The following is a 25,330-nucleotide window of genomic DNA, read 5'->3' on the forward strand; positions in this document are numbered from 1 at the left end:
CACCATCCAAAGATGGCCCAACCTTGCGGTGCGAGACGTGTATGTTTTTGAAAAATTTGAGAATATTTTATTTAAAATGTTTTAAAAAAAGTATGACAAGGTAATATAATGTAACAATACTGCACTACTCGCACCGGTGGGAGGGGTCTCTGGCGGTGCGTGTGGGTGGTGGGTAGCTCTGTTGTGGGCGCAGGCACAGCGACGGGGCGCAAGGGCAGCATGTGGGCGGCGGTGCCGGCGGCGGCCGCGTGCGACGCGGTGGCGGACGACGACGACGTGCCCCTCGGCCCGGGGCAGTTGCCGCCGCGCAACACGCACCTGCCGCCGCTGCACGCCGAGATAAACATCAGCATTATTATGATCAAGGGACAATTAGAACTCGAGGTAACTACTACTTTTAATAATCTTACAAACTGTTTATTACTATTACTGTATCAAAACATGTTATAATTTTCCCTCTGCCTACATAAAGTTGATTTTTTTAATAATTTTATTATTTTCATATCTCTATCGTAAGTAATCGAAAATATTATATATTAATGTTATAATATAATTCATAGATCTCTCATGCACGTCGCGTGTATGGTGTGAACGGAGAGGTGCCGGACTCGTACGTGAAATGCTACCTTCGTGATGGGGACAAGTGGTTGCTTAAGCGCAAAACGAGAGTAGTGCGTCGTACCACTGAGCCACATTTCAAACAAACCTTGAAATATCAGGTACGTGTTTTTTATGTCATTTCATAATACATAATTAGTTAATACTATTTTTTAAATATGTCATTATTTTTTACGACTTCCCAGGCAAGTGAAGCACTGGGACGGACACTAGTAGTGATGCTCTGGCAGCGCTGTGGTGGCTTTGAACACAATTTGGCTCTCGGTGGCGCAGAGATTTGCCTCGACAAGCTGTCGCTGCCTCAACGCACTTACGGCTGGTACCCACTATTCCCCGCCACATCGCTGGCGACCGACGAGTCGCCCGACTGATCTCGCGAGCCGTCGCCCGAGCGCCGCAATTAGTTGAGCTCAGCGACGGCAGTTCTCTGTCCCGAAGAGTAATTTATCTCCATAGAGAAGGATGGCGAACCTCGATGGCGAATCCTGTATCAATATTTGATTACGTTTTTTATTATTGTCTGTAGCCAATAACGGCATCTTGTCTTATTATAACGCCTGTAGGTATGAGATATTCATAAATCGAAGGTTCGGCATCCTTGCTAAAGCGTATAATCCACACTTGCTGCCCCAAGCAACCTGAACATATTGATGAACCATAATGAAATGTAATTTTATTCTTATAAGTAACAATTTGATAAAAATCATTAAATACTGATATAAATCATTTAGAAAATGTCGGTCAAGTTTAAATATTTTACAATTTAAATCTTTGTTAAAAAGGATTTAATATAAACAAATGAAATGGAGTTTATTTATAAACTCGCTTTCATTGCTAAAACTCGACCTCACATTTTAAACTACTATTTGAAGCTGGTAACTCTGACAAAAATTACCGGGGAAATAAAATTTGTAGAAATTATTTGTGTAGATATTTTAAAGTATACTATTTTGTAGATACTTGTGTGTTATCTGTGTAGCAATATTTACATTCCAGCGTTAGGTTTACACATGACAGTACAGTACATATCGAGACATATAAACATGATATCAGATTTTATTTAGGGCCTATTTTATTACTAGCCTACAAAAATATAGAATATATTTAATATAGATCTTAAGCACCTTTCATATACATATTGTTTTAATTTCATTACAGAATAATAACTAGATTTAGCTCAGTCATTGTAATTACTTAGCTAAATAGATATCTAAAACTTCTTTGTGTGACGTACTCGGTGTAACCATAGCTAAGAAAAATAATATTATATAGATATCTCTTATTATATATAATATATATCTATCTTTACGTAACACTATTATAGTAAAAAATTTTGTACATCTTAAATAACCCCAACTTCGACACTTGCCTTATACGATTATAGATCTCTTAAGTGATCCTAGTAAGTAAGTGCGTCTAGTTACTATTCTTCCAAGGTTGTGCTTTAGTGAAATTTCCCTACATAAATAATCTACCGACGCGACGTCGTTATCTCTTCATATTCTTAAATACTGTATATAGTGTTGAAACATTCTCAAAATTGTCAACGCACAACTATTTCGTGATATCGGTCTTTTATAATCAATAGAGAGGAAACACTGCACGTATCTAACAAACATATTAACCAATGCGACATATGTTAACATATTTTGTAAGTTATATATTTTTCAATAAACAAAAATTCATATCTTAAAGTATATATTAAGTTATATAATACCTAAGTATATCTTATATTCATTAAAAGATATAATTTATAATACATATAATGTATGTACAATTTACCTGCTACCTCCTCTTATTATCGTTCGTTTCCATACCGTATTGTCAAACCTTAACTTACACACGCCAACATACACATATATCGTTATCTCTAAATGTATTTTATTATTATCTACATATTTAAAATATATGAAAATAATGTCTAAGCACTCATATATTGATAGGCCGTTGAACTCCACCACTTCCTTAATAAAATGAATGTACCTAATAATTATAAATTAGTGATATATAATATTCTGTCATACCATACTGTAGCCAGAAATTATAATAAATGTATGTAAATCACCACAGGCCTAGCTTATGTAATATTATGAAAAATATATTTTTATTGATGTTAGATACAATTTACATATCGGCGGAATTTAATGTAATATTATATATATATCTTGTCAAAATCTGTGTTCTTCCACTGTCGTATCTTAGTGAATTGCTTGACAATACTATCATCAATTTTCTATTTTATATAATTCTTACACTTAATATGTCTAAATAAAGCACTTTCAATTGGCAAGTAATGCCAATGGCATAGCTTGGATTTATTATTAAGATTATGTGGAGCTCTATGATATCTGGTATAAATAATTAACATATATATATTATAAATATTTATGAAAAGTTGAAAATATTTTAAGCATCTTCGTGATCGTACAATTCCTAAGAGAGAGACATAGTATTCTAACTTCTAATATATTAAAAATTTTATATATCCCCCTATCCAAGTAGATAAACTTATCGTTCTAAATATACATATTTTTACACTATAATTTTGTATTCAGTTAGTATGGGAAAGCTGTGAAAATATACTTAATTAAAATTATACATATAACGAATAAAATTTAGATACATACATATTATTCTAACCGATCCCTCGGTATCGATCAACTAATTTACGCTTACTATGTTAGTATATATGGAAATGAAATCTTCTTAAGATATAAATGTAAATGTATTTATTGATATTGTTGTGCCTAATGGACCCGATCCACGAAATCCTATCGAATACATACATGCACATAGTACCTACTTCTACCAATATATTATGTATATGGGATCTGCGTTGAAGCTTACTTGAAGCTCTTCTAAAATATATTAGTAGCTTAATGTCTCTTCGTAGACATGAGATTTCAATATTCCGTTCTCGCAATGTAACAACATTTGGAAAAGTAATTCAATTCAAATTACTTTGACATTTTAATATATAAATTCACTCAATCATACACGTCTTCACTGTATAGTTTACATTGTGAAAGCGGAAATAAATTACGAATCTTAGTTCGTAAAAAAATATAAGTGTCAAATATATTATTATTATTATTAAAATAAATGTGATAATAAAATGAGTTTATTATAGCAGTATAAAGAATGGTCTTTATTTTCCTTAGGTAACTCAGCCAGCCACATTGACCTCTACATCCTTGTAAACTAAAATACTCACTATTATATAAAAAAAAATTTCGCAAATAATTGACGAAATAAAAACAGCTTGCAGGACCTGGTGACTACAATATTTGGTAAAATATTTTTGTCTTCATCTATCTAATTAATGGTGCAATGTTAAATAAGCCTGTAACTCCATGTTGGTACAATCTAGTACTTAAAGTATTTACGTAGCTTTTAAGACAATTTCAATTCTCAACTACTATTAAAAAAGTTATATCTGCAAAAGGTACTGCACTAACGCCGACAATATTTTGAATTGTGACGTCACGAAATGTATCCTACATTGCTCTTCTCTCTCCTTGGCGTACAATATCACACTCTTACTTATGGCTTAGGTCCGCCTATACGCGCTCGTAGTCCGGCGGGCCGCACCAGTGCGCCACGTGCTGCAGCAGCGCCGCGGCGGGGGCCAGGGGCGCGGGGGCGGGCGAGCGCGCCGCACCTGACACACGCGACCACCACTCCCGGTTCGCGCAACGACCTGCACCAATATATTTTAACGTTAAAGGGCCTGATAAATTACATCCTATATTTTTAAAATGTTGCAGTTCCGAAATCTCTGTTCCATTACACATATTGTTTTCAAAATCTTTACAATCGGGGTCTTTACCTCATATTTGGAAAAGATCTATTATTGTCCCCGTCTATAAAAGTGGTGATAAGCAAAATGTTAAAAATTATCGTGGAATATCAAAACTTTCTGTTATTCCCAAATTATTAGAAAAAAATATTTACGATAATCTATTTCCTCTCATACGTCCCCGACTAATCCCGCAACAACATGGTTTGATAAACAAACGCTCCACAGAAACTAACCTCTGTGAGTTTCTAGATGAAGTCCTCTACGCTATGAATTGTGGGTATCAAGTTGATGTTATCTATACTGACTTTTCGAAAGCATTCGACAAAATTTCACATTCTTTGTTAATTCACAAAATTAAACAAGCTGGTATACATGGTGATCTTCTAAGATGGATTGAGTCTTATCTCCGTAATAGAACTCAAGCTGTGGCTGTGAGGGGCTTCACTTCTAGTTTTGTGCCTATTACTTCTGGTGTACACAGGGTTCCCATCTTGGACTTCTTCTTTTTAACATCTTTATCAATGATATTATACAATCTTTTGAACATTCTAAGACACTTCTTTATGCCGATAATGCAAAAATTTTCAAAATTATAAGAGATCATGAGGATTGCACTAAACTACAGGAGGATCTAGTCAATTTCGATAAATATTGCGCGTCTAATGAGTTATCTCTAAATCTTGACAAATGTTGTGTAATTAGTTTTTGTAGAAAGAAATCTCCTATTCTATTTGATTATCTGATTCGCAACAGGAAAATATCAAGACTCTCCATTGTTAGGGATCTTGGTATATTATTGGACGCCGGTCTTTTATTTGACAAACACATTGTGAATATTATAGGAAAAGTATATAAAATGCTCGATTTTATATTTAGACAGGGGAGTGATTTTAAGAACATACATACATTTAAGCTTTTGTATAATTCATATGTTAGATCTTACTTAGAGTATGCCTCGCCTGTCTGGAACCCACAGTATGATAAATATATATTTGCAATTGAAAGTGTCCAAAATAAATTTATACGGCGATTACTTTACAAATTTAAATTAGATAGCTCTCAAAACCTAAATATACTGTCATTAAAAAAACGAAGAGGATATAGAGATCAATTTTTTTGTATAAATTGTTACAAATCTTATAGATTCCAATTATCTACTAAGTAATATTCACATAAAATGTCCAACTTTTAGTGCCAGATCTAGAAACACCTTTTAAATTTCTGCTCGAAAAACCAATTATGCCCAAAATTGTTTTATACTAAGATCTTGTAGGGCATACAATGATTGCTTTAGTGATATAGACATTTTTCATAACAATTTGAAACAATTTTCGTGTAAAATTATCGACAAAATTCAACAAAATTCAACTGTAAATCTTAACCTAATGTAAATCTTAACCTTTTCCTTCGTAAAAATCTAATTTTTTTATTTCTTTTTGGACCGTAAATTTAATTTTTAATTGTTAATTAGCAACATATTCACTCCATGTTTCATGTATAAGTGGAAACTTTATTGGCAGGTGGAATATAGATATGTATTATACTAAAAAGTATTGTAAATGCTGTTTGTTTCCCAATTTAAAATAAATAAATAAATAAAAATAAATAAATAAATAAATATTAGACTACAAGAAACTTTATGTCAATTTACGAACCGTTAGGGAAAGTGACCAGACGAGAGGCGAGCGGATGTCCGGTGAGTACGCAGCACGGCTCCTCCCCCACATACGAAGCGTACAAGCCGCGACTGTCCGTTGGTAGAGTCTACAAGTGTGTTTTAATAATATGTATAATTATATATTATAGAAATAATAACAAGGATAATTAAATTTTGCTATGCTTTGGAAATGTGTTTTAGCTTATGAAAAATTGTATTTTTTTGTTAATAACTTACTTGTGGAAAATAAAGGAACAGTCTAATAATGCAAATTTTAAACACACCTCACGATATACAAATAGAGAGTCTATTGAGAGTAAGGCTACACTAGAGTGTATTTAACGAACCTCAACTTGCGTGCACTGTTTATGCTGGGAGACTTTGCATCGCCCGGTCTAAGGTAAGGCCCAGCTTAAGAGTTAGTTGCGTGCCCCTTCCGCACTTAATAAACTGGGACATCGTACAGGCGGCGGAGTACATCGGATTATTTGATTTAGTGATGAAGTGTGCATCATGAGTTACAACAGTTGTATTTAATACCTGATCGACCTGCTGGTCCATGGACACGGCCAGCACCCAGTCGCGCGCAGCCGCCAGCGCCGCGTCGCCCAGCGCGCCCGCACCCACGCCCAACGTGAGCGGCGTCCGCGCCCAGTCCGTGCACTCTGGAACATTATATAAAAATAATTTTTTCATCTCTACACTTTATCCGCATATAATAAAGTAGATAGAAATAACATAGTGTCAAGATAATGTGCTATTTGCTCTCCATGCGAATTCGAAACTTAAAGCAATATTCTGATCATCTCAGAGGGAACATGAACATAATTCAGAAGGCAGGGCAATGAGTTACGCTACTCATACGCAATGAGACTCCGATAAGAAGTGGGAAACTATGATAATAATGATAATAATAAAACAATGACTGAGAACAAAACATATCGCAACAGTATAAATAATACCAAAGTCATTATAATCAATGAGGTGTGCGGCGTCCTCCTCGGCTGCCTCCACGAGGTCGAGGCAGTGGTTGAGGAGCACGAAGGCTTCCCGCGCGCCGCCGGTGCCCTCTGCGCGGATCGCCTCGCCGCATATATAGAAAGCTTTGAATAATACAAAATATAATATTTTTGACGGTATCACACAATATATCTATAAGGCTGTCGTGGGTTCTATTCCCACTCGGGGGAATGAAATATTCAAAATTTTCGTTTCCTCGCTTTAGCAGAGTGTTCTACAAGGCAAAGCGTAGCATCGAGTTCCGCCACTCGAAACGCAATTTATGAAGAATTCCGCGGAAAATTAGAAAGTCTAGCACTAAGCTCTACTTCTGCCTATCCCCTAATATTGCGGGATGTAGCTTGAAGCTATCATAGCATAAAACTAAGCAATTTTCTTGCTGTTAAACTTTATTATAAAATTCTATTGACAATATAATTATTAATTAAATATGAATCTTACCAACATCAGCTACAATAATATCCGTGTAACGGGGCAAAGCCCGTGCTACCTTGGACGCTATCTGAGGCACGTGCAAACCCATCAACAATGTTAGCGCCTTAAAGTAAAAAAAGTTGTATACCATCAATATTTTATCATCTGTGTTCCTACACGATGAAATAAAAAATATTAAAGCCAATAACAACAATTATAACAGTATAAAGTTGGGTCTATAATATTAAGATGTTAACTTTTAATCAGTTTTATAAAATATAACTTACACTACATGTATATTGAGTGCCCTTTGTCATATGCAGTAGTAGTAGAAAAAAATATATAGAAGGTACCTGAAGAACTCTTTCATCAGCACCAGCGACCACCATCACGAAACCAGCATCTTTCATAGCAGTAAAAGCTTTAGGAGCGAGAGATATTCGGACTAAAATCTCATTGCAAACCGCTTTAGCTAACTGAGTATCTGTACTTGATATCAGGTTATCTTCTGTTAAATATTGACGGAGAGTTTCTAATACTTGTGTTAGCACTTCCGGTATTTCTTCACTTTCTATGTCCATATTTTCTGTGCGCTATATAAAAAAAAAACATGATATAATGCCGTTCTCTCGCGAAAAAATGTAAAATTATATCCTAAACGAGACACCGTGAGATAAAGGATGAATCAATCAAAAGACATTTATTTTATAGGTCACGATTGATGCAGTTACAATGAAATGAAAATGAAATGCCCATGAAATGAAAATGGGGGTCCATCTCAACACATACACTAATAGTACCTATTTACTTATGATTATGTTTATTTATTCTTACGTATATTTTACATAACAGATACAAAATTTTATTTTGAGTAGTCTTAATTTAAATTCAATTAATGTGTGTAACATGTGTTTTTACTTAAAGTTTTAAGTACTAAACTTCACTACGGTTAGAAATTTACAGGAAATCAATATCAGGTAAGTAAGGGGTCTACCCAACACGGAAAAACATGGCAAGGGGTCTACGACACTAAAAAGTTTGGGGAACTCTGGATCTGGACTAAACGATAATTTAACTAAATTTTATAACAGCATATCTATACAGATAGCTGTTAATCAAAAAATAAATATTTTAATTTCCTCGCTCTTTAGGTAAGACAAAGCAAAAAACGGCCCAAGTCCACGAATAATATGCATTCGATATGAACGTAACGATAGCGCGATCTAACTTCATCCAACGCCATCTATATTACAATTAGTTAAACTTAATGCCGCGCTTTATCTCATCCGAGCGGGAAGACGAAATATCATAAGCTATTATTCTATTATTAGAAATAATCAAATAATGACCATAGAGGTTATATAAGAACGACTCTAATTAGTGGCTGGCACTTTTATGGGCTGTCAACGACGACCGAAAGAAAAGGATCGCTAACGTCACTCTGCCCGATGGATTCTTTAGAACCAGATATTGTTATTAGACTGCTAGATAATTCAGTTTGGTTGTTTAATAATTATTTGAGGCCTTGTTTTAATTCATTACCTTTCCCACTTTATTTAATGTTTCCAATAGTTTCTAACACCATAATATATTTGTACAAATTATAATTTATTTACTAATTAATCTGAATTGCTTGCGTGTTCTAATAACATTATCATTTTAAAGACAATATCTTAACAATGAAAAAGTTTCATAGTTGTTTTAAAGTGTTATAATAATTATAGCTTATTAGTTTTATAATAAGATTATTTTTATTTTTTTTATAATTTCTTATTAAAACAGTTATTGTTTGTTATTAAATAATTGTAAAATAAGTTATTTTTAATTAAAATAAATAAATTGCACTTAGTACTTAAAACACCCCGATAATTCACGAACAACTTCGAGCGTCTCCGACGTCACAATGTCAATTTCTATTCACGTTTCACACAGGTGAACATTTTCATTGTCTTTTCACCTAAATCTACCCATATTTACACTTGTACGCTAACACTATATTAATGTGACAGTTTTTTATTTATGATTGCAATAGAGAAACGTTCAAAGGTGAGTCGAACTAGCACATGCCTAGTAGTAAGTAGATATATTGCGTGAAAATAATTCATAATAATTAAATTGCCATACATTATTATTAACCTACTATTAGTCGAGACACTTAAATCTAAATGTTCATATTTTCTAGACTATTTTTTTTATCTTTTATGTGGATTAACGCTTTAAAAATGGTAAAACTAATTTATAAACATGTTAAAATATACACATACCATATGTGTCTTGAACAAATGCGCTGCATATCTAAGAGCATAGTGTGGTGCTTTCGAACCCGCTTGTACCAAACAGCGCTGCCACTGTCCCGCTCGCGCCAACTTCTCTAATATTGAGGTATCGGAGTCCGATTCTTCTATTTGTGGCTTTGGCTCTTCTTGTTCTTCTTCTTCTTCATAATCTGCTGTTGCTCCAGCTTCTGAATGACAATAAGAATTTATAAATAAAGTTTAAAGAAAATAGGAATTCATTATCCTAGAGCCAAAAAAATATAATTAAATGTAAATGCTAAATATTGTATAGAGTTGTTAAAGACCTCTCAATCTTTATCTACTCATAAAAAAGATACTTAATGTTGTTTTAGCTTCATGCTGTATTACCCTCTATCAGGGTATGCAGAAAGTATTTAGTGTTAACACTTCGTTTTCCACTTTCTGCTCACTTTTAGAGACATTGTGAGGCGAGTGGTTAGAGGTAGCTGTACTGCTACTACTACGATTTCAAATAGTACTTGAAATATTGTATATGTAACGTAATTATTACCGGTGCCATTGTCACCTTCTTCTACGCCATCCAATAGGGCCGCACGAAGTTGTTCCCCGACATCACTTTGACCGATTTCTGCAAACCTATGTGCACAAATATATATTAACATATACCCTCTGCCTACCCCGCTGTATGCGGGATACAGCGTGAAGCTGATATAATCTTAATTTATATATAAACTTTTCCACGAAAAGAAATCGAATCGACAACTATTATGTATTGTCACTTTATTATTTCCAATTAACATAATAGGAATAGGTATATAAGTGTGCAACTGAGAATCAAATTAATTCTAAAGTTTTTGGATATTCCGTCTATTTAGTGTCCTTTAGTAGGTAACATAGATCACACCAAAAATAAAATAAAATAAAGTGAGACATGCAAGAAGTCGCCATCGCCGAAATCGGTGTGGATGTACATCATCATCAGATCACATAGACACTTCCATTCTATACAGTTTGGTTTCCTAACTGTACTTTTCTTTTCTTGAGCTTTCTTATGCCATCATCCGCTTGAACTTTTCAAAACAAAATATAAGAATCTGAATTACATATACGCTTCTACTTGTTGTATCATCGTGAACCTTGACAGTTGTATGTTGATTACATGACAGAAGTGTAATTTCTGGTGATAGAAGTAGAAAACGGCTGATGGAAACTTGAACTGCTTACTAATAAGAACATCGAGCGTGTGCATTATCATTCGTGTTATTAGAGTGTGTGTGTGTGAGTGTAGAGTGTGTTTCTGTTGAAAAAACCGTGTTTTTGGTTGTTGAAATTATTAATGTTACAATACATGGACCTGTTGATTTTCACTACTACCGGGGAAGGCTTTCTATAAAATATATAGTATGCCTACTAATCTAAAGTATACTCTATTTATAAAATATACATCCACATGACTCACGCGTCAGCCAGCAGGTGCGCGGCGCGGCGTCGCTGCGCATCACGCAGGCGGTCGCGCGCCAGCCGGGCGGCGCGCAGGGCAGCGCGCTCCGCCAGCCGCACCGCGCCGCCCGCCGCCCCCGCCGCGCTCGCTTTTAGTAGCAGCTCTACTGCTTCCCACCATTCTCCTCTGTTTACGTAACGCCAATGTTATATTATAAATATAGAGGGAGGGCCGAAAGCAGCCACACAGGGTTCCCTCTGCCTCCCCCTGTGTGGATATAGCGTGAAGCTGATTTAATTTAATTTTTAATTTACCTTCGTTTTCAATATATGAGATATATTTAAGTATTTAGAATTTGAATTTATATAAATAATTGAAAAATGTTTAACCTGTCCGCATGGTCAGCAGCGCGTTGCAACAGCGGCGGCACCGCAGGCGGGACCGGCTCCGCTCCGTCCGGCAAGTACTCGCGGGCGACACGACGGGCTTCCTCCCATAACTCTGTTAAAATAATCATCATTAAATATTTTACTTTCTTTGCGAACATACAAAATGAACAATAAGCAATTAGTAAAATGTTCGTTTTAGTTCATAAAATAACAACTTCAATTTTAAAACTTAAGCGAGTTTTTAATTATTTATCTATATATTTTTAGATACGCGAAACAAACGCTGGTATGACGTCATACGATCTTGTAAATAAAATACCAACTGATCAAGTAAACATGTAGTAGTGTAGTGTGCATGAGTACAAATATTAATGCACTTGCGTACGCACCCAATAGAGGTCACAGTTAACCAACTTGACGTCCAACTTTTCTGTACAAAACTTTTTCTTATTATTTTTTTTACATCTTCTAATTACCTATCAATTTCTAAGACTAATATTTTTGATAGCATAAGTTTACCCAATTCTTTATAATGCTGTACAACTTCCTTGGGCCGGTTCGCTCGAATCATCAGTGCCTCAAACTGCGCTAGGTCACCTCTCTCAGCCGCATCACGGGCACCTGCTACTAACACGTCTTCTACCTATAATTTTTGACAAAACCACAATTAGTGAAGATGTGAAGCTTGTAACATCTTATTTACAATAAAATCATTTGACTTTGTCTGTTATTACATATAAATAAGAAATATAAAAAATCTTCTCTCCCGTACAATGATAATGCCAATTGTATTTTACACTTATTAAGAACCAAATATGCGACGCTGCTAAGGTATAAACCAGTCTAAGCCATGCAAGAAGCGTTTCTTCTACACAATACACAAACACACACACACAAACGCAAAGGCTGTACACACCATATGGGCAGCATGCTGCTCGGCGAGCTGCAGCGCGCGCTCGTACTGCCCCTTGTCGAGCCACACGCGGACGGCGTCGTCGGGCGCGGCGGCGCGCAGGAAGGCGGCCGCAGCCTCGTGCGGCTGCTCATCCGCCAGCGCCGCCGCCTCGTGACGCGCTATCTCGCGCTTGCTTATGGGACTGCCCAAGGAGCTCAGCTCGGTGGCTATATCCCATCTGAATAGATGGATGACATGCTTTTATTAGTTTTATATTTTAATTTATATTTTCCTACCATGGCCCTAATATCATTACCAAGAAAGTCAGAATTAAGAAAAATACTTTACATTTTTTTTTAATTGCTTAACTTATCTAGTAATTAATATTTACCTCTGCGCTTGTAATGCCCACTTCGCTCCTATGGCGGCGAGGCCACGAGCAGCTAACAGACGCGCGGCGGGCGCGGCGGCCAACGTTGCGGCCCACTGGAGGGCTACCTATCATTTAAAAATATAAAATAAAACAGTCAATTTTTTTTTAAAGACACAGCATGTGACTGTAAAGACGACGGTCTAGGGTTCGATATCCAATCAGGAAAATTAATTATATAATATTTTCATTTCTTCGCTTTGATAAAATGCAAAGCGAGGCGTTAATTTTCACCACTTAACTCAAAACTGAGACTGAAAGTATAATAATAAAAATAAGTAAAAATATGTTTAGTACTGATATTGGTACCGTTAATCAATTGACACTTCTTATTTACAAGACCGCATGACGTCATATTAATATATCAAAATAATATGTGTAATTTCAATATAATTTGCACCTGTTGTGCTGCAGCCGGCGAATGTGCCCGCGCTACCCTCTCTGCGTTTTCCCACTGGCCACTGGCTCGATACATCTGTATTGCATTTTTCCAGTCACCTTATTTAAAAAAAATATGTAATTTTTATAGAGCTATAAGTATCTATAGTATAGATTCTATACTGATATTATAATTAAAAAGCAACAACTTTGTTTAACTGAACCCGTTAGTCGTGGAAAAAAATATATTCCAAATTTGCATGCTGTTCATTCAGTGACAGAAAAAAAAAATATGTTCATGGAAAGTTCAGTGCTTAGTAAAGCACTAAGAGAGAAAAGTGCCAGCAAAGTCATTAAGTAAAGAGCGTAAAAAGATGGGACGATGGTGGTACAGCGGAACAGCATTTGCCTGTAAACGCGACGGTTATAGATGCGGTTGCCACTTGGGGGAATGAATTATGTAAATTTTATAAGACCAGAAAGACCAGTTGAGTTCCACCGCTTACTACCCAATGTCTGCCCACCCTGCTACATTCACAACACTGTAAGGCACGCGTACCCGCCTGCACGTAGTGCGTCTCGGCGGCGCGCAGGTCGCCGGCGGCGTGCAGCGCCTGCGCCACGTGGCGGCGCGTGGCCTCCAGCAGCGCGCCCCGGTGCGCCGCCACCAGGCGCAACATGGACTCGTATTGAGACGCTTCCTGTGTTTCATTAAACATTCGTTATATGTTTTATTCATTACGTTTTTGTTAATCATCGGAACATATGGTAGTTACTCTTATAGAATCATTTTGTTGTCTGTCTGTCCATGTAGGTATAGATACATACGTTTGTATCACTCTTCCCAATATCATGTGGAGGTACCAAATTAATATAAAATATTTAGGTTTATAATCGCTTGGAATGAAGAAACAAATATTTTGCTTCGAACAGAAAACACGATGCATAGCCATTAGACTCCACCCAATTCCATTTTCATTCCATTAGATTGGAGTGCTGCCTGTATTTTTTTCTTCACAATTAAAAACAAACGACACGATAAAATATTAGACGTGTACGCTGTGGTGCATTGATGAAGGCGCTTCTAGCCCTCATGAACACAACCCATATAATAAAACTACTCCGACTGTCAAAAAAATATTTTATAATATAGATTTTTAACTGTAGACATGTATATTTTTTACCTGAACAAAACTGCACGATGTATCTTTACATTCATCTTTATACACAAGCACACTAATAATAATAATATTATTCAAATATCCAAACATCACCATACTTTACCTTATACATAGATATAGCTTCATCAGGATTCCCCAGTCCAATATAAACTTGTTCTGCTTTTCTCAACTGGCCGCCTTCCCTCAGTTGTAAGGCGAGAGGTAAGTATATCTCCCTAGTTTCCTCCTCAGATAAATGAGTAACAGCTAAACGTAGTCCATCTGTGATTTTACCAGCATTATTATAAGCGCGAACGCAACGTTCCGTCATATTGCTGGATATCAGAACACGTTCTGCTGTTTCCCAATCCTGTGAATGACAAAATACTATTACACTAGCGTCCAAAACGCGGCTTCGCCTGCTTAAAGCAAAGCAAATTACATAAAATCAAATGAAGCCTACGTGTTATTCTGATGTATAAACTACAGTACTGTAAAGTTTCATCTAAATGCGTTCTTAAAAGATTTTGCGTCATACAGGGTTACTGTAAACGTTGTGGTTTGAACTACCACAACTGACTACCAAAACTGACTGGTTGTGAGTTAGATCCGATACTCGAGGCAATAATTTTTGCTTTTTAAATGTATATTTCCATTTCTTCAGTGCCGAGGCAAAGCGCGACGTTGAGTTCCGCCATCAACACGTAATGCCTCCAGTATTTGGCGGAAAGTGGAGAACGGAGTGCCTTAACACTAGATTCCCTCTGCCTACTGCTCTGTGCAGGATACAGCATGAAGCTGATTTTTTTCATGACGTATATGAATATGAAAAAAAAATGTCATTTTTTGTCTCAAGCATGAGATAAATAAAAACTTTTCAAGCTCTACTTATCGGCTACAAATCTAAGCTGCAACTTTCTCACAATACTAACTGAACAAAATCAAAAAGAAGATTTAACTCACTTGTGTGGATATAAAGTGGTCTCCAAGTTGCTCGCATTGCTCCCGGACGCTACTCTTGTCATCTATTACCTGGTATTAAGTAAAGCACATTTATTTAGTGCAGGAAATACAATATATTTCGTTCAGTTATACTTTAAGGGAATTTAAATTATACCTAATATTTATTACTATTTAGTGAGATAGCCTCTTACTGTAGTAGGTAGTAGTCAGTTTACATACTACTATACAAAAAATCATGAAACTGCCAAAAAAAAAACAAAATGATATCATAGATAATCTACTTCCCTTCGTCATCATAACTGTTGTGGATTCGATTCCTATTAGATTAAATAAGTTATTCTCATTTGTTCTTGCTGTTAACAAGACAAACACCGTGTTGAGTTACGCCACTGCACCTACAATGCTCTGACCTCCAAAATCTGCAGCGCCTTCTTATAGTGGTGCGCCTTGATGGCGGCGTGCAGCGCGTCCACGGTGCGGCCCGCCTCGATGAGGTGCGCCACGCCCGCGCCCGCCTGGCGCTGCGCCACCAGCCACGCGCCCCACGCGCCCTCCAGCGCCGTCACCATCGCGGGGCACGCCTGGGTGACCACGTGCAAGCTCAAGTGCTATTTATTAACTTGCTACATTTACTTAGAAAACGTACTTATAACGATTCTCGCCTAAATGTGTAATATAATGTAAAAAAATACAACATTTATTACAAATTATTTTTAAATTGTCACTCAATTACTTTCGCACGCACGCTATTACTTTCTGCCTAAATTGTAATATAATTATTTAATTATGAAAAAATAAATAACAAATGAACCTCTCTCGCAAGTTGAACAGCTCTAGCGTAGTTGTTGCCTTTCGCATAATATTCTACAGCAGTTTTAGTATCTCCTTTGCGTTCCGAAAGCTCACCAGCCATCTCCCACCACTCTTCCTAAAAAAAATTGCATAAAAGTTGTTTTAAAAAAGTAATAAAATTTATGAACGAAGTACCTATTATTAAATTAATCCATTTAGATTTGAAAATCTGTCAGGTGTTTAGAAGCTGCACGCTTCGCCGCTTCTAATGAAATGTTTTTAATATTATATTTAAATTTTATATGCTAAATACTATGTAATTGAAATAAATTTCGCATTATATTTTCTAGGAAAAGGCTATTTACAATATAAACCTGTAAAAAAAAACAATAACGTACCTGCACCAGCTGCGCGCACACAGCGTGCAGCACGTCGTCGTCGCGCAGCAGCGCAGGATGCTGCAGAAGCGCGGCGGCGGCGCGGCGCGCGCGGCCTCCTCGCAGCCACAGCCGTACGGCGCCGCGCGCGTCTCCGCCGCCCGCCAGCACGGCGCCCGCCGTGCCCAGGCGCCCTGCAGTAAGATCACTCTTCATTTTATGTTACGGAAAACTTTTTGTTGGAGTCCTTTTCATCAGCTCCACGCTGAATGCTTAACAGTGCAGATACAAGAAAATTAGTGTTAAAACACTACGCGCACCGTTGAATTCTCTGAGAATTGCGTATTGTGTGGCAGAACTTATCGCCACACTTTGCCTTGTTACGAGAGCGAGGAAATGTAATACATATTACATAATTGATCCCGCCGAATTATAATAGAACGAAGAATTTTTTTTTTGAATATGACCAATATAGACCAGCTAGAGTTAGGGTATTTTACTATTATCTTTTATTAAATACCTTATTTTCCAAGGTTACCTTAATTTTTAAGTATCTTATTATTACTTACCCGTGGAAATCAAGTAATCCATATATTGTTGTTTCAACGTGGCAACGGACGCTCTATCAATCCTTTCAGCGAGTGCAATGGCGTCCGTCCACCTGTTGAACTGCTTAAACATTGCTATAGCAAGTTGCGGCTGATTTGCTTTTCTCACGTAACACTCCTCCGCAGTTGGCAAATCTCCTTTAAATAATGCGAGACGTGCTTCTACTGTTGGACTGTTTAAGCCTAAAAGATGTCAAATTTATTCAGTGGTTTTTTTTTCACGCTGTGAAATAGTGCACACCGTTCTTTTCGCACCTACCGCACAAAACGTGTTGAATTCGGCGACTCTTTGCTAACTTTGTTTTGTTACCAGAGCGAGAAAACTTCCATTTACACTTTCCACCTAAGTGAGAATCAAACTTATAGACGTTGTGTGTGCCGTTGTACTGTGCTGTGGTGCTGCACCACGAAGACGTCAAATATTATTCAGTATTTAGTTGCCAAACAATTTAATTTCTAAATTTAATCATAAATTTTCTTGAAAATGTGAAAATAATGTAATTTGTAATAGAATTCAACGCTAGACTTATATGTAGGAATCATCTATATTATAATTATAAATATTCAACCAAATAGCGGCCAAATAGAGGCCGACGTAGTGCAGCACACAGTGTCTGTCCAGCACAGTGTATGTCTTGGAAATTGGGTTTTACTATTACTTAAAAAAAAATACCTTGTAAAATATCCCCATCGCCATCACTCTTAGCCAACTCGATAGTTTTATCCAAATAGAATGTCCTACCTTCGTCACCCACTTCCCTATAGCATTTCGCCGCTAACTGTAATATGAAATAAATTAATTATTCGAGCTACATTTTGGTTTTCAGTTTCATAAAATAATTTATCTTAAGATCTATCTTAAGATTCATTTCACCTACCTGTACATCATTATTATTAAGCGCTTGCTCAGCTAATTGTCGCCATAACGGAACTATATCTGCACTTTTGCCGACACCGTCTAAATATTGTGCACAACCTTCCATGTCACCATTGCGTAACGCGGTATCTAGGGTTGAGAAATATAAAAATGTTCAAAGGATTATTTACATCGTTTTTTAACAAAGTTGAAATAAGGAAAAAAAATATAAAGAATTTCTTTTTTTGCTGATAATGATCATCTTAAAAAGTTATATTGTGGAAGAGATTCATTCACCTTTCTACTAACACTTATTTCGTTGTAATCGGATATTCAATCGTTAAAACTCACTAAAAGCAAGGCGATGCTCATCTAATTCCACGTACTGGAGCTGTCCACCCTCAAGTATCAACTTGCGACCCGCTGCCACCTCTACAGCCGTTCCTCCTCCACATTCCGCCATTTCCACACATTGTGACTCCCAAGCACTGTACCTGGTTATAAGGTAAGGTAAAAACCCAAAAAATTGCGTTAATAGTGATTGTAGTTACTGTTTTTTTACTTTGACGTCTTTTTACCAAAAGTATTGGTTCACTGCTAAAAAGCTGTTGCTTCACTATAGCAGGGAATCCCTAGGTACATTTGCGAGATATATGTAGGAAAGTTAGATAAGTGCTTTGTAGCTCGTACTATTTTCTAGATCGTACAATGTCACAGGAAAGATTTTCTACGTTCGTTATATAATAATTAATATTACTCTCTTTGAAATAGAGACACTTACCAAATAAGTATGTGAGTGGGAGTTTGAGCTACAACTGCGTCACTGTTTTCTATCCATTGCACAAAACTAACGCCACTTGCTATTATCTCCTGCAAATGATTTTATTATAAAAAAATAATTCGCTAATTAAAAAGCAAAAGTTGTTTAATATATTATACTATATATTATACTATTATAATAATATTTAATAAACAAATAAAAAAGCTTTAATTATAATCATCTTCAAAAGAGTCGAAATCAAATTAAATTAACATTTAACATTTTTAAAGTGTTATTTTACACACTAATAATTAAATTAAAATACAAAAATATGCGCTTTTTAAAATAAATATTTTTCCTATTACCTTTTCCCCACTATCGAGTCGCAGCAGCGCGAGCCGCCTCCGCGTGTCCCGCAGCAGCAGCAGGTGGCCGCTCTCGTTCAGTTCGAGCCAGTCCACGCGCGCTTCGTGCCACCATTGACCCAATTGATGACCTTTTAAAATTTCATATTTTTTGGGTTTGGATTCCATTCTTACTTAGAGGGGAATTAACTTTTTTATTTCCTCAGGTAACTAGGCAAAGCGCGATAAGCGCGAGTTCTGCCACTCAACCTTGCGTGTTTGTAAACACAAAAATGAGATGAAAAGTAGTGAACATAGTGTTTTGACATTAGGTTCTTTTTTTCTCTTTGAGATCGTTTTCTTTCATAACATTATGAATAGGTACCTGTAACAAGGTCGACAACAGCAATGGTCTGCCTATCTAGCAAATAAGCGAGATGCTTGCGTTCACCGTCCAACTTTTGTCCCTCATTGATGCGAACACTTAGCACGTGCGGATTTACTCGCTCAGTACGCACCTGTGTGAGATATATTTTTTTATAGGTCTACAATACAACATACCTGTACTATTTGTAGAAATAAAATAGTTCAACAAATTTATTATTAAATAGAATGAAACACACTAAAAAATCCTAGTAGTCTTTCATTAACAGTGTACTGAGCTTACAGCGTTAGAGCGTTAACTAATACATATATTCTATATAATTCAATTTCTCTACAATTTAATACCTTTGCTAACAAGTGCACACAAATTATGGTATCAAATCAATATTTAATACAATAAAAAAAAACAAGTAAATGTAGACTTCTTAGTTAATTATTTAAAAACAATTATTAAAAAACATTACAAGAAAGGAAATATTAGATAAAAAAATATTGATTAATAATTATTAAAATTACCTAAATATATTTTATGCTTATCATATTTCACAACCAAAAAAATAATACATGGTCATGCGTCTGACGGGACATGTTCTTTCGAGCTGACAGTCGAACACGATGGCGGTAAAATAGATCGTTCATTGTTATGCTCTTCTTAAAATTTAATTATGTAAGTTGAGTTAATTTTAATGTAAATTTATAAAACTAATTAGTAAAGTAAAATTACTGTAAATACATATTTTACATAAAAATCCAACAAGTCCCCTAACACCTACCGTATGCAAAACGCGGTCCAGTCCGTACTCCACGACGCTGAGGGAGCCCGCGCGCTGCAACAGACACGCGCCGCCCACGGCCGCGTATATGCGCTCCCCGGAACCACTCCAAGGTATCTAAGTGTTGTGATAAATTATTATTATTCATTATGAAGAGGCCATCGAGGTTCAGCGACACAGCGTCTGACTACGCGAGGTTTTTTGGTTTGATTCCCACTCGGGCTAATAAATTGTTTTCATTTCCCCGCTCTGGTTAGAAGATAAAACGCAGCGTTGGGTTCCGCCAAAAATAGAGAACGTCAGCATATGTGACCTGCACGATGGTTACGGATTCAATTTAAAATGTGTTGGTTTTTTGGTCTGGTTAGGCAAAACTTGAAAGAGAGCTTTGACTCTACATAAAATTGAAGCAATTTATAAAGTAAGACCATTTTTTCAATAACCAATTTCGAAAAAAAGGGAATTTCGAAATTCCCTAACATATTATGTACTGTAGGAAAAAATAATTTTGGTAACAAAAATTTTAATGTAGGTAACAAACCTCGCTGGTCAAGCCGCGTGCAATGTCACAAAGAATCAGACTACTGCTTGTCCTACAAACCGCATACCAATCATTGCCTGTCAATTTATATTATAAACATTAATAAAAAATAAAAATACAAGGAAAATCTCTTTAAAAAAGATGCATTTCATGTAGTACGTAGATAGGTCACATATTATTATTTTATTGTTTATTTAAAAAGATAATCTATCTAATCTAAGTATCTATTTGGAAACAATAATTACCTATAAACTTAACATTATAGATATCATTCGCCAGTTTAGTGGTGACAGTGAGGGGCGGCGCGTCTCTCGCCACGCGGGTGAGCAGGAGGGTGCGCGCGCTCACGTGACGCACTTCTATTATGTCACGCCAGGTCCATCGCCTGACAGATATATTAAAATAAAATATAGCTGATGTATAGTACTATCAAGAAATCGTGGCCTATTAGAGTACCCAACGTACTCGGACAGAGGTTCCACGTAATTACAATAAGTGACATGTATCACTCGATAACAACACTACACACTAGATACCTTACAATCGGGGCTTCTGCCTACAAGCAACTGTGTCCGTTTGACACAATTCCACTGCCTTTATTGTCTTTTTTTCACCTAAATCTACCCACTTGTACGCTAACAGCTATTTCATACCGGGGGTAGTAAGACACCGTTTGATTGTAATCGCGACGGTTTTGAGTGCTTTATATTCATTTTCCTCGCTCTGATAAGAAGAGGCATCATTCTAGTTTTAAGTTGGTGGTAAAATTCAACCTTCTATCTTTCAAAATTGGACAAATATACTAAACTATTATTAGCCCATCTCACAGCCATCAACTATCAATTAATAGGTTCAAACATTTTAAAAATCACATAAATAACATTATAAAGTGCATATTTTTTTTATTTAATTTTAATATAAATTAAGTCTCACTCTACTACATAAGTAAACGAGACATTTAATATTTTCATTTCTTCGCTCTGGTGTCGAGGTAAAGCGCGGCGTTGAGTCCCACCACTGTACACGCAATGAATCTAGAATTTGACGTAAAATGAGGGATGGAGTGTCTTAACACTAGCTTACCTCGGCATACCCTGCTGTTTACGGGACAGCGTAACATAAAAAAAAATAAAGTGTTATAATACCTAAGAACAGCTTCATATTGTAAAACGGCCCCCGTCTGCGAAGCGACGGCCAGTTTGGTCCCGTCGCCGCTCCACGCCAAACTTCTTGCCGCATATAAATTTGGTATATTTAGGGTTGACAGTTCCAAGGTTCCTGATTCCTTCACTTCACCTATCAAGCATCCGTCGAATGTGCCGAATGCTATAGTCTGTGGCAGTTATTTGTAAATACAATAAATACTCTACAAAATAATATTTTAGAACAAATATCTAGTTATAATATACTTTATTTGTTTTAGACACAAAAAATTATATATTATTCAACATTTACTCGTAGCTCCAGGTTTTATAATCATTTCATAAGTAAAGTAAACGAAGACCAGTAGATATCCAGTTACGTCGTAAACGTTTATTCTTCATTTATTTCATTTTCTCTGCACGAATCTAATATTGTAAACTTGTAAAACATAGCTACCATAATAATAATACTTTTGTTCTTACCTGACCAGATGGACTAAGCATAGCATTAATTAGATCCCTTCTATCAGGCGGTAAGGTGGGCTCCAAATTACGCACTAATCCTCCGCGTTGAGATTCGTATACCGATATACGACCGTCACATGAGCCCAGTATTATCTATATATAAAATTACAGGTAATAAAGTACTATACGAGTAAAAAATTACTTTTCACACAGGCAGAATAGTTTAAATTAATTCAGTAGCAGGATAGGCAAAGGGTGCATTAGTGTTAAGATACTCTGCCCCTTACTTTCCGTCGATATTTCAATTCTGTAGGCATTGCGTGTTGAGTGGCGGAACTCAATGTCTTTCGTCAGTGCTTTTATTTCCACGAGTAGAAATTGAACTCACAATCTGTTGTGTTTAGAGGCACACGCTTATGCCCTTGCCCCATAACTGTCACCGATTTGACTTAGACTTAACTTTATATAGGTATACCTTACCTATGAATATATTTGAAAAATGACAACTCACATATGGCGGTATTAAAACTAAAGCGGTTGGAGGTAAAGCATATCGCAACAACAAACGGCCATTGAGGTACAGGGTGCCGTCCACGTGGCCAGATGCCAACGTCGTCTCACCACCATTGCTCCTCGCCAAAGACACGCAACACGTTCCCACTGACCATAAGCTTGAACTTTTGTTTGTTTTGCAATCTAATAACCTAGTAATATGAAAAAATATTTAAATTACAAGCAATTATTTAGGTACAATAACTATTACTAAAAGTGCAAAGTACAAAGCTTAAGTTTACTTTTAACGTCTTTATGACTAAATTTACGAATATGTTTTTTCAGCTTCTCACTGTATCCCGTAGCAGGGTGGGCAGAGGGAGCCTAGTGCTAAAACACTCCACCTTCCGGCGGATTCTGGAGACATTGAATTTTGAGTGGCAGAACGCCGCGCTTTGCCCCGACGACGACGATTATTTATAAATAACAACAATAATTATAAATAGCACTTTTAATAGACGTAAAGAAAATTAACATAGCAAGATTCGAACTTGCACTTCGAAGTTCAAGAAAAGCAAAAGACGCGGGTTTGAGTCCTATTTTTTATCTAAATAATAAATATGTGAAACATAAATTCTAAAATGTTTCGTAGAACTTGGGTTGAAGAAATGTCTCCCTTTATACCTTATTTTACCGTCACTTGTCCCAGTATAAAAGCCATTCTCTCCCGGCAACAGCTGTAATGGGGCGCCAGTGAGAGGAAACTTGTTGCATATAACTTTCTTGCCGCTCCAATCCGCACCAACTCGATATACAAAAACCATGTTATCGCTTTGCGCTACGCCGAGTAGTTCTGAATTCTCACTAAACGCCAAACCTATTTGTAAAGTAATTCATATAGCAATATAGACAGACGGATATTAAGATATTTCGTTGTCCACTTTCCACCGAATTTTTGAGACATTACGTCTTGAGTGGCAGAACTCTACGTAGCGTTTTTATTAATGCGGCCACTACGGCGTCACGCCACGCGTTACGGCCACGGTAATATATATCATCTATATTACTTATTATTAAACAAAAAATAAAGTAATGAAAATTATAGAAAAGCATCTATGTAAAAGTTAAATCCAATAAATAAGAAGAAATAGAATCCAAAGGATTAATGTTATTTATTTCTATTCAAAATATATAATACATTGAATAAGTATATTTAATTGTAACAATTATAAATACTAATGAATAATCAATCATTCTTAAGTCACAGTCTTTTATTCCATTTGATAAATTAAATGGGTGAAAAAAATGTTTTATTATACTTAATCGATATAAAATACCAATGTACAACTGAATATTTCCTTAACAAGTGTAACGTTAAGCCGCGTATGTCAGCCAAAGCCATGCCAGCCAACAGCCAAGCCAGTCATGAGTCATTCATGTCCTCCATATAGCCGAGCCCGCCTATGCTGACATTGACAATTGACGTTTCATTGTCCGGAGGGTGGGAAAACGCATTTCGAGTTGATTTCGTATCGTGTACTCTTGTAAACTGAATCTCTATCAAAATCTATAAAGAAATATCAGAAGTACTGATTCACCGCTTATTATTATTTTCAGCTTGACACCTCCAGGTGATCACAGGGATATCTTGATAGACTGATAACAAAGTGATCCTATAAGGGTTTTTAACTAATAAGGTGCAGAACCCTAAAAAGAAAGTATTAGAATAAAAATGAAAATATTTACTTGTTATAACATAAGATTTCTTTCCTGCAGCTGGATCTGCAGGTTTCGTACTAAATTTGTCACGTCGTGCTCCATCTAGATCAAATAATAATACTAGGCGATCCGCGGTAGCTACAGCAAACTTAACATTGTTTGGAGACCAACTAATATCTGCCACAGGGCTATCGGTTGCCTACATAACACACAATAGTAAAATTAAAATTAATATTCAATATTTTACATTATAAAATTAACAATAAATAATATATATAAAAAAACCGTACTTGCGCCTCAAAAATTGTTTTATAATATTTTAAACGCATAGTTTAGTATGAATAACAATATATTGTTGTCTTCAATGTTTCTTTGTATGCCAATGACGTTGCTAAGCAACAAAATATTAATTAGCTTACAATATTTAGATTATTTTGTAAAAATTATATGAGTAAAATATTACAACATGATGTGGAAATAAAATATAAAATTTACATATTTTATATTAATATTCTGCTCAAAAAGTTGACGAACACAATATGAGTTATATAATTATGTTGTTATTTTTTATTTAACATTAAACTGTTTTGATAATTCAATTGGAAGTGTATTTTGTATATTTAAATTATTGTATGTAAAAAAATATATTATC

The 25,330-nt window shown here is 36.0% G+C and overlaps 2 protein-coding genes across 8 annotated transcripts in view; one reads left to right on the forward strand and one right to left on the reverse strand.

Annotated features, from left to right (window-relative positions):
* Positions 1-3,757, forward strand: part of Fife (regulating synaptic membrane exocytosis protein fife) — a 99,944-nt gene extending 96,187 nt beyond the window's left edge. For 4 of the 5 annotated variants that reach the window (XM_085188678.1, XM_085188681.1, XM_085188680.1 and 1 more), the window contains 3 exons: positions 194-384; positions 561-719; positions 804-3,757. In XM_085188678.1, the coding sequence (XP_085044804.1) occupies positions 194-384; positions 561-719; positions 804-989 (536 nt within the window). In that variant the 3' untranslated portion in view covers positions 990-3,757. Of the gene's footprint in view, positions 1-193; positions 385-560; positions 720-803 lie in introns of those variants that run through there. The other variant, XM_085188682.1, reaches the window with a different exon arrangement.
* Oseg2 (intraflagellar transport protein Oseg2) lies at positions 1,515-25,051 on the reverse strand. Of its 3 annotated transcripts, none has more exons than XM_085188676.1 (36): positions 24,969-25,051; positions 24,706-24,877; positions 23,644-23,836; positions 22,979-23,171; positions 22,486-22,620; positions 22,006-22,193; positions 21,106-21,245; positions 20,861-20,937; positions 20,320-20,436; positions 19,548-19,680; positions 19,184-19,314; positions 18,840-18,928; positions 18,410-18,552; positions 18,081-18,208; positions 17,876-17,981; positions 17,164-17,385; positions 16,616-16,788; positions 16,237-16,353; positions 15,836-16,006; positions 15,426-15,494; positions 14,587-14,832; positions 13,862-14,003; positions 13,325-13,422; positions 12,886-12,992; positions 12,516-12,732; positions 12,119-12,242; positions 11,600-11,711; positions 11,229-11,396; positions 10,320-10,405; positions 9,776-9,972; positions 7,865-8,104; positions 7,539-7,635; positions 7,040-7,180; positions 6,618-6,742; positions 6,076-6,184; positions 1,515-4,318 (listed from the first exon to the last, which is right to left on the reverse strand). In XM_085188676.1, the coding sequence occupies exons 1-36, from the start codon at positions 25,005-25,007 to the stop codon at positions 4,179-4,181; spliced, it is 5,085 nt and encodes a 1,694-aa protein (XP_085044802.1). In that variant the 5' UTR covers positions 25,008-25,051; the 3' UTR covers positions 1,515-4,178. The 3 variants fall into 3 exon arrangements, with proteins under 3 accessions (XP_085044802.1, XP_085044801.1, XP_085044803.1); XM_085188675.1 differs by having other exon boundaries at positions 9,776-9,975; XM_085188677.1 differs by lacking the exons at positions 24,706-24,877; positions 24,969-25,051 and adding an exon at positions 24,297-24,415 and having other exon boundaries at positions 9,776-9,975.
* Positions 25,052-25,330: the final 279 nt, after the last annotated feature.

This window comes from Heliconius melpomene, chromosome 7 (genome assembly GCF_056956725.1).
Source record: "Heliconius melpomene rosina isolate 202511_hmr_F chromosome 7, ASM5695672v1, whole genome shotgun sequence".
In the NCBI taxonomy this organism is placed as follows: domain Eukaryota; kingdom Metazoa; phylum Arthropoda; class Insecta; order Lepidoptera; family Nymphalidae; genus Heliconius; species Heliconius melpomene.

Coding starts and splice junctions, on each gene's coding strand:
- Oseg2 (XM_085188675.1), bottom strand. CDS start 25,007: ATGCGTTTAAAATATTATAAAACAATTTTTGAGGCGCAA. Junction 14,833..15,425: donor ACCACTTTATATCCACACAA/GTGAGTTAAATC, acceptor TGTCATTCACAG/GATTGGGAAACAGCAGAACG. Junction 12,733..12,885: donor TGGGCATTACAAGCGCAGAG/GTAAATATTAAT, acceptor CCATCTATTCAG/ATGGGATATAGCCACCGAGC.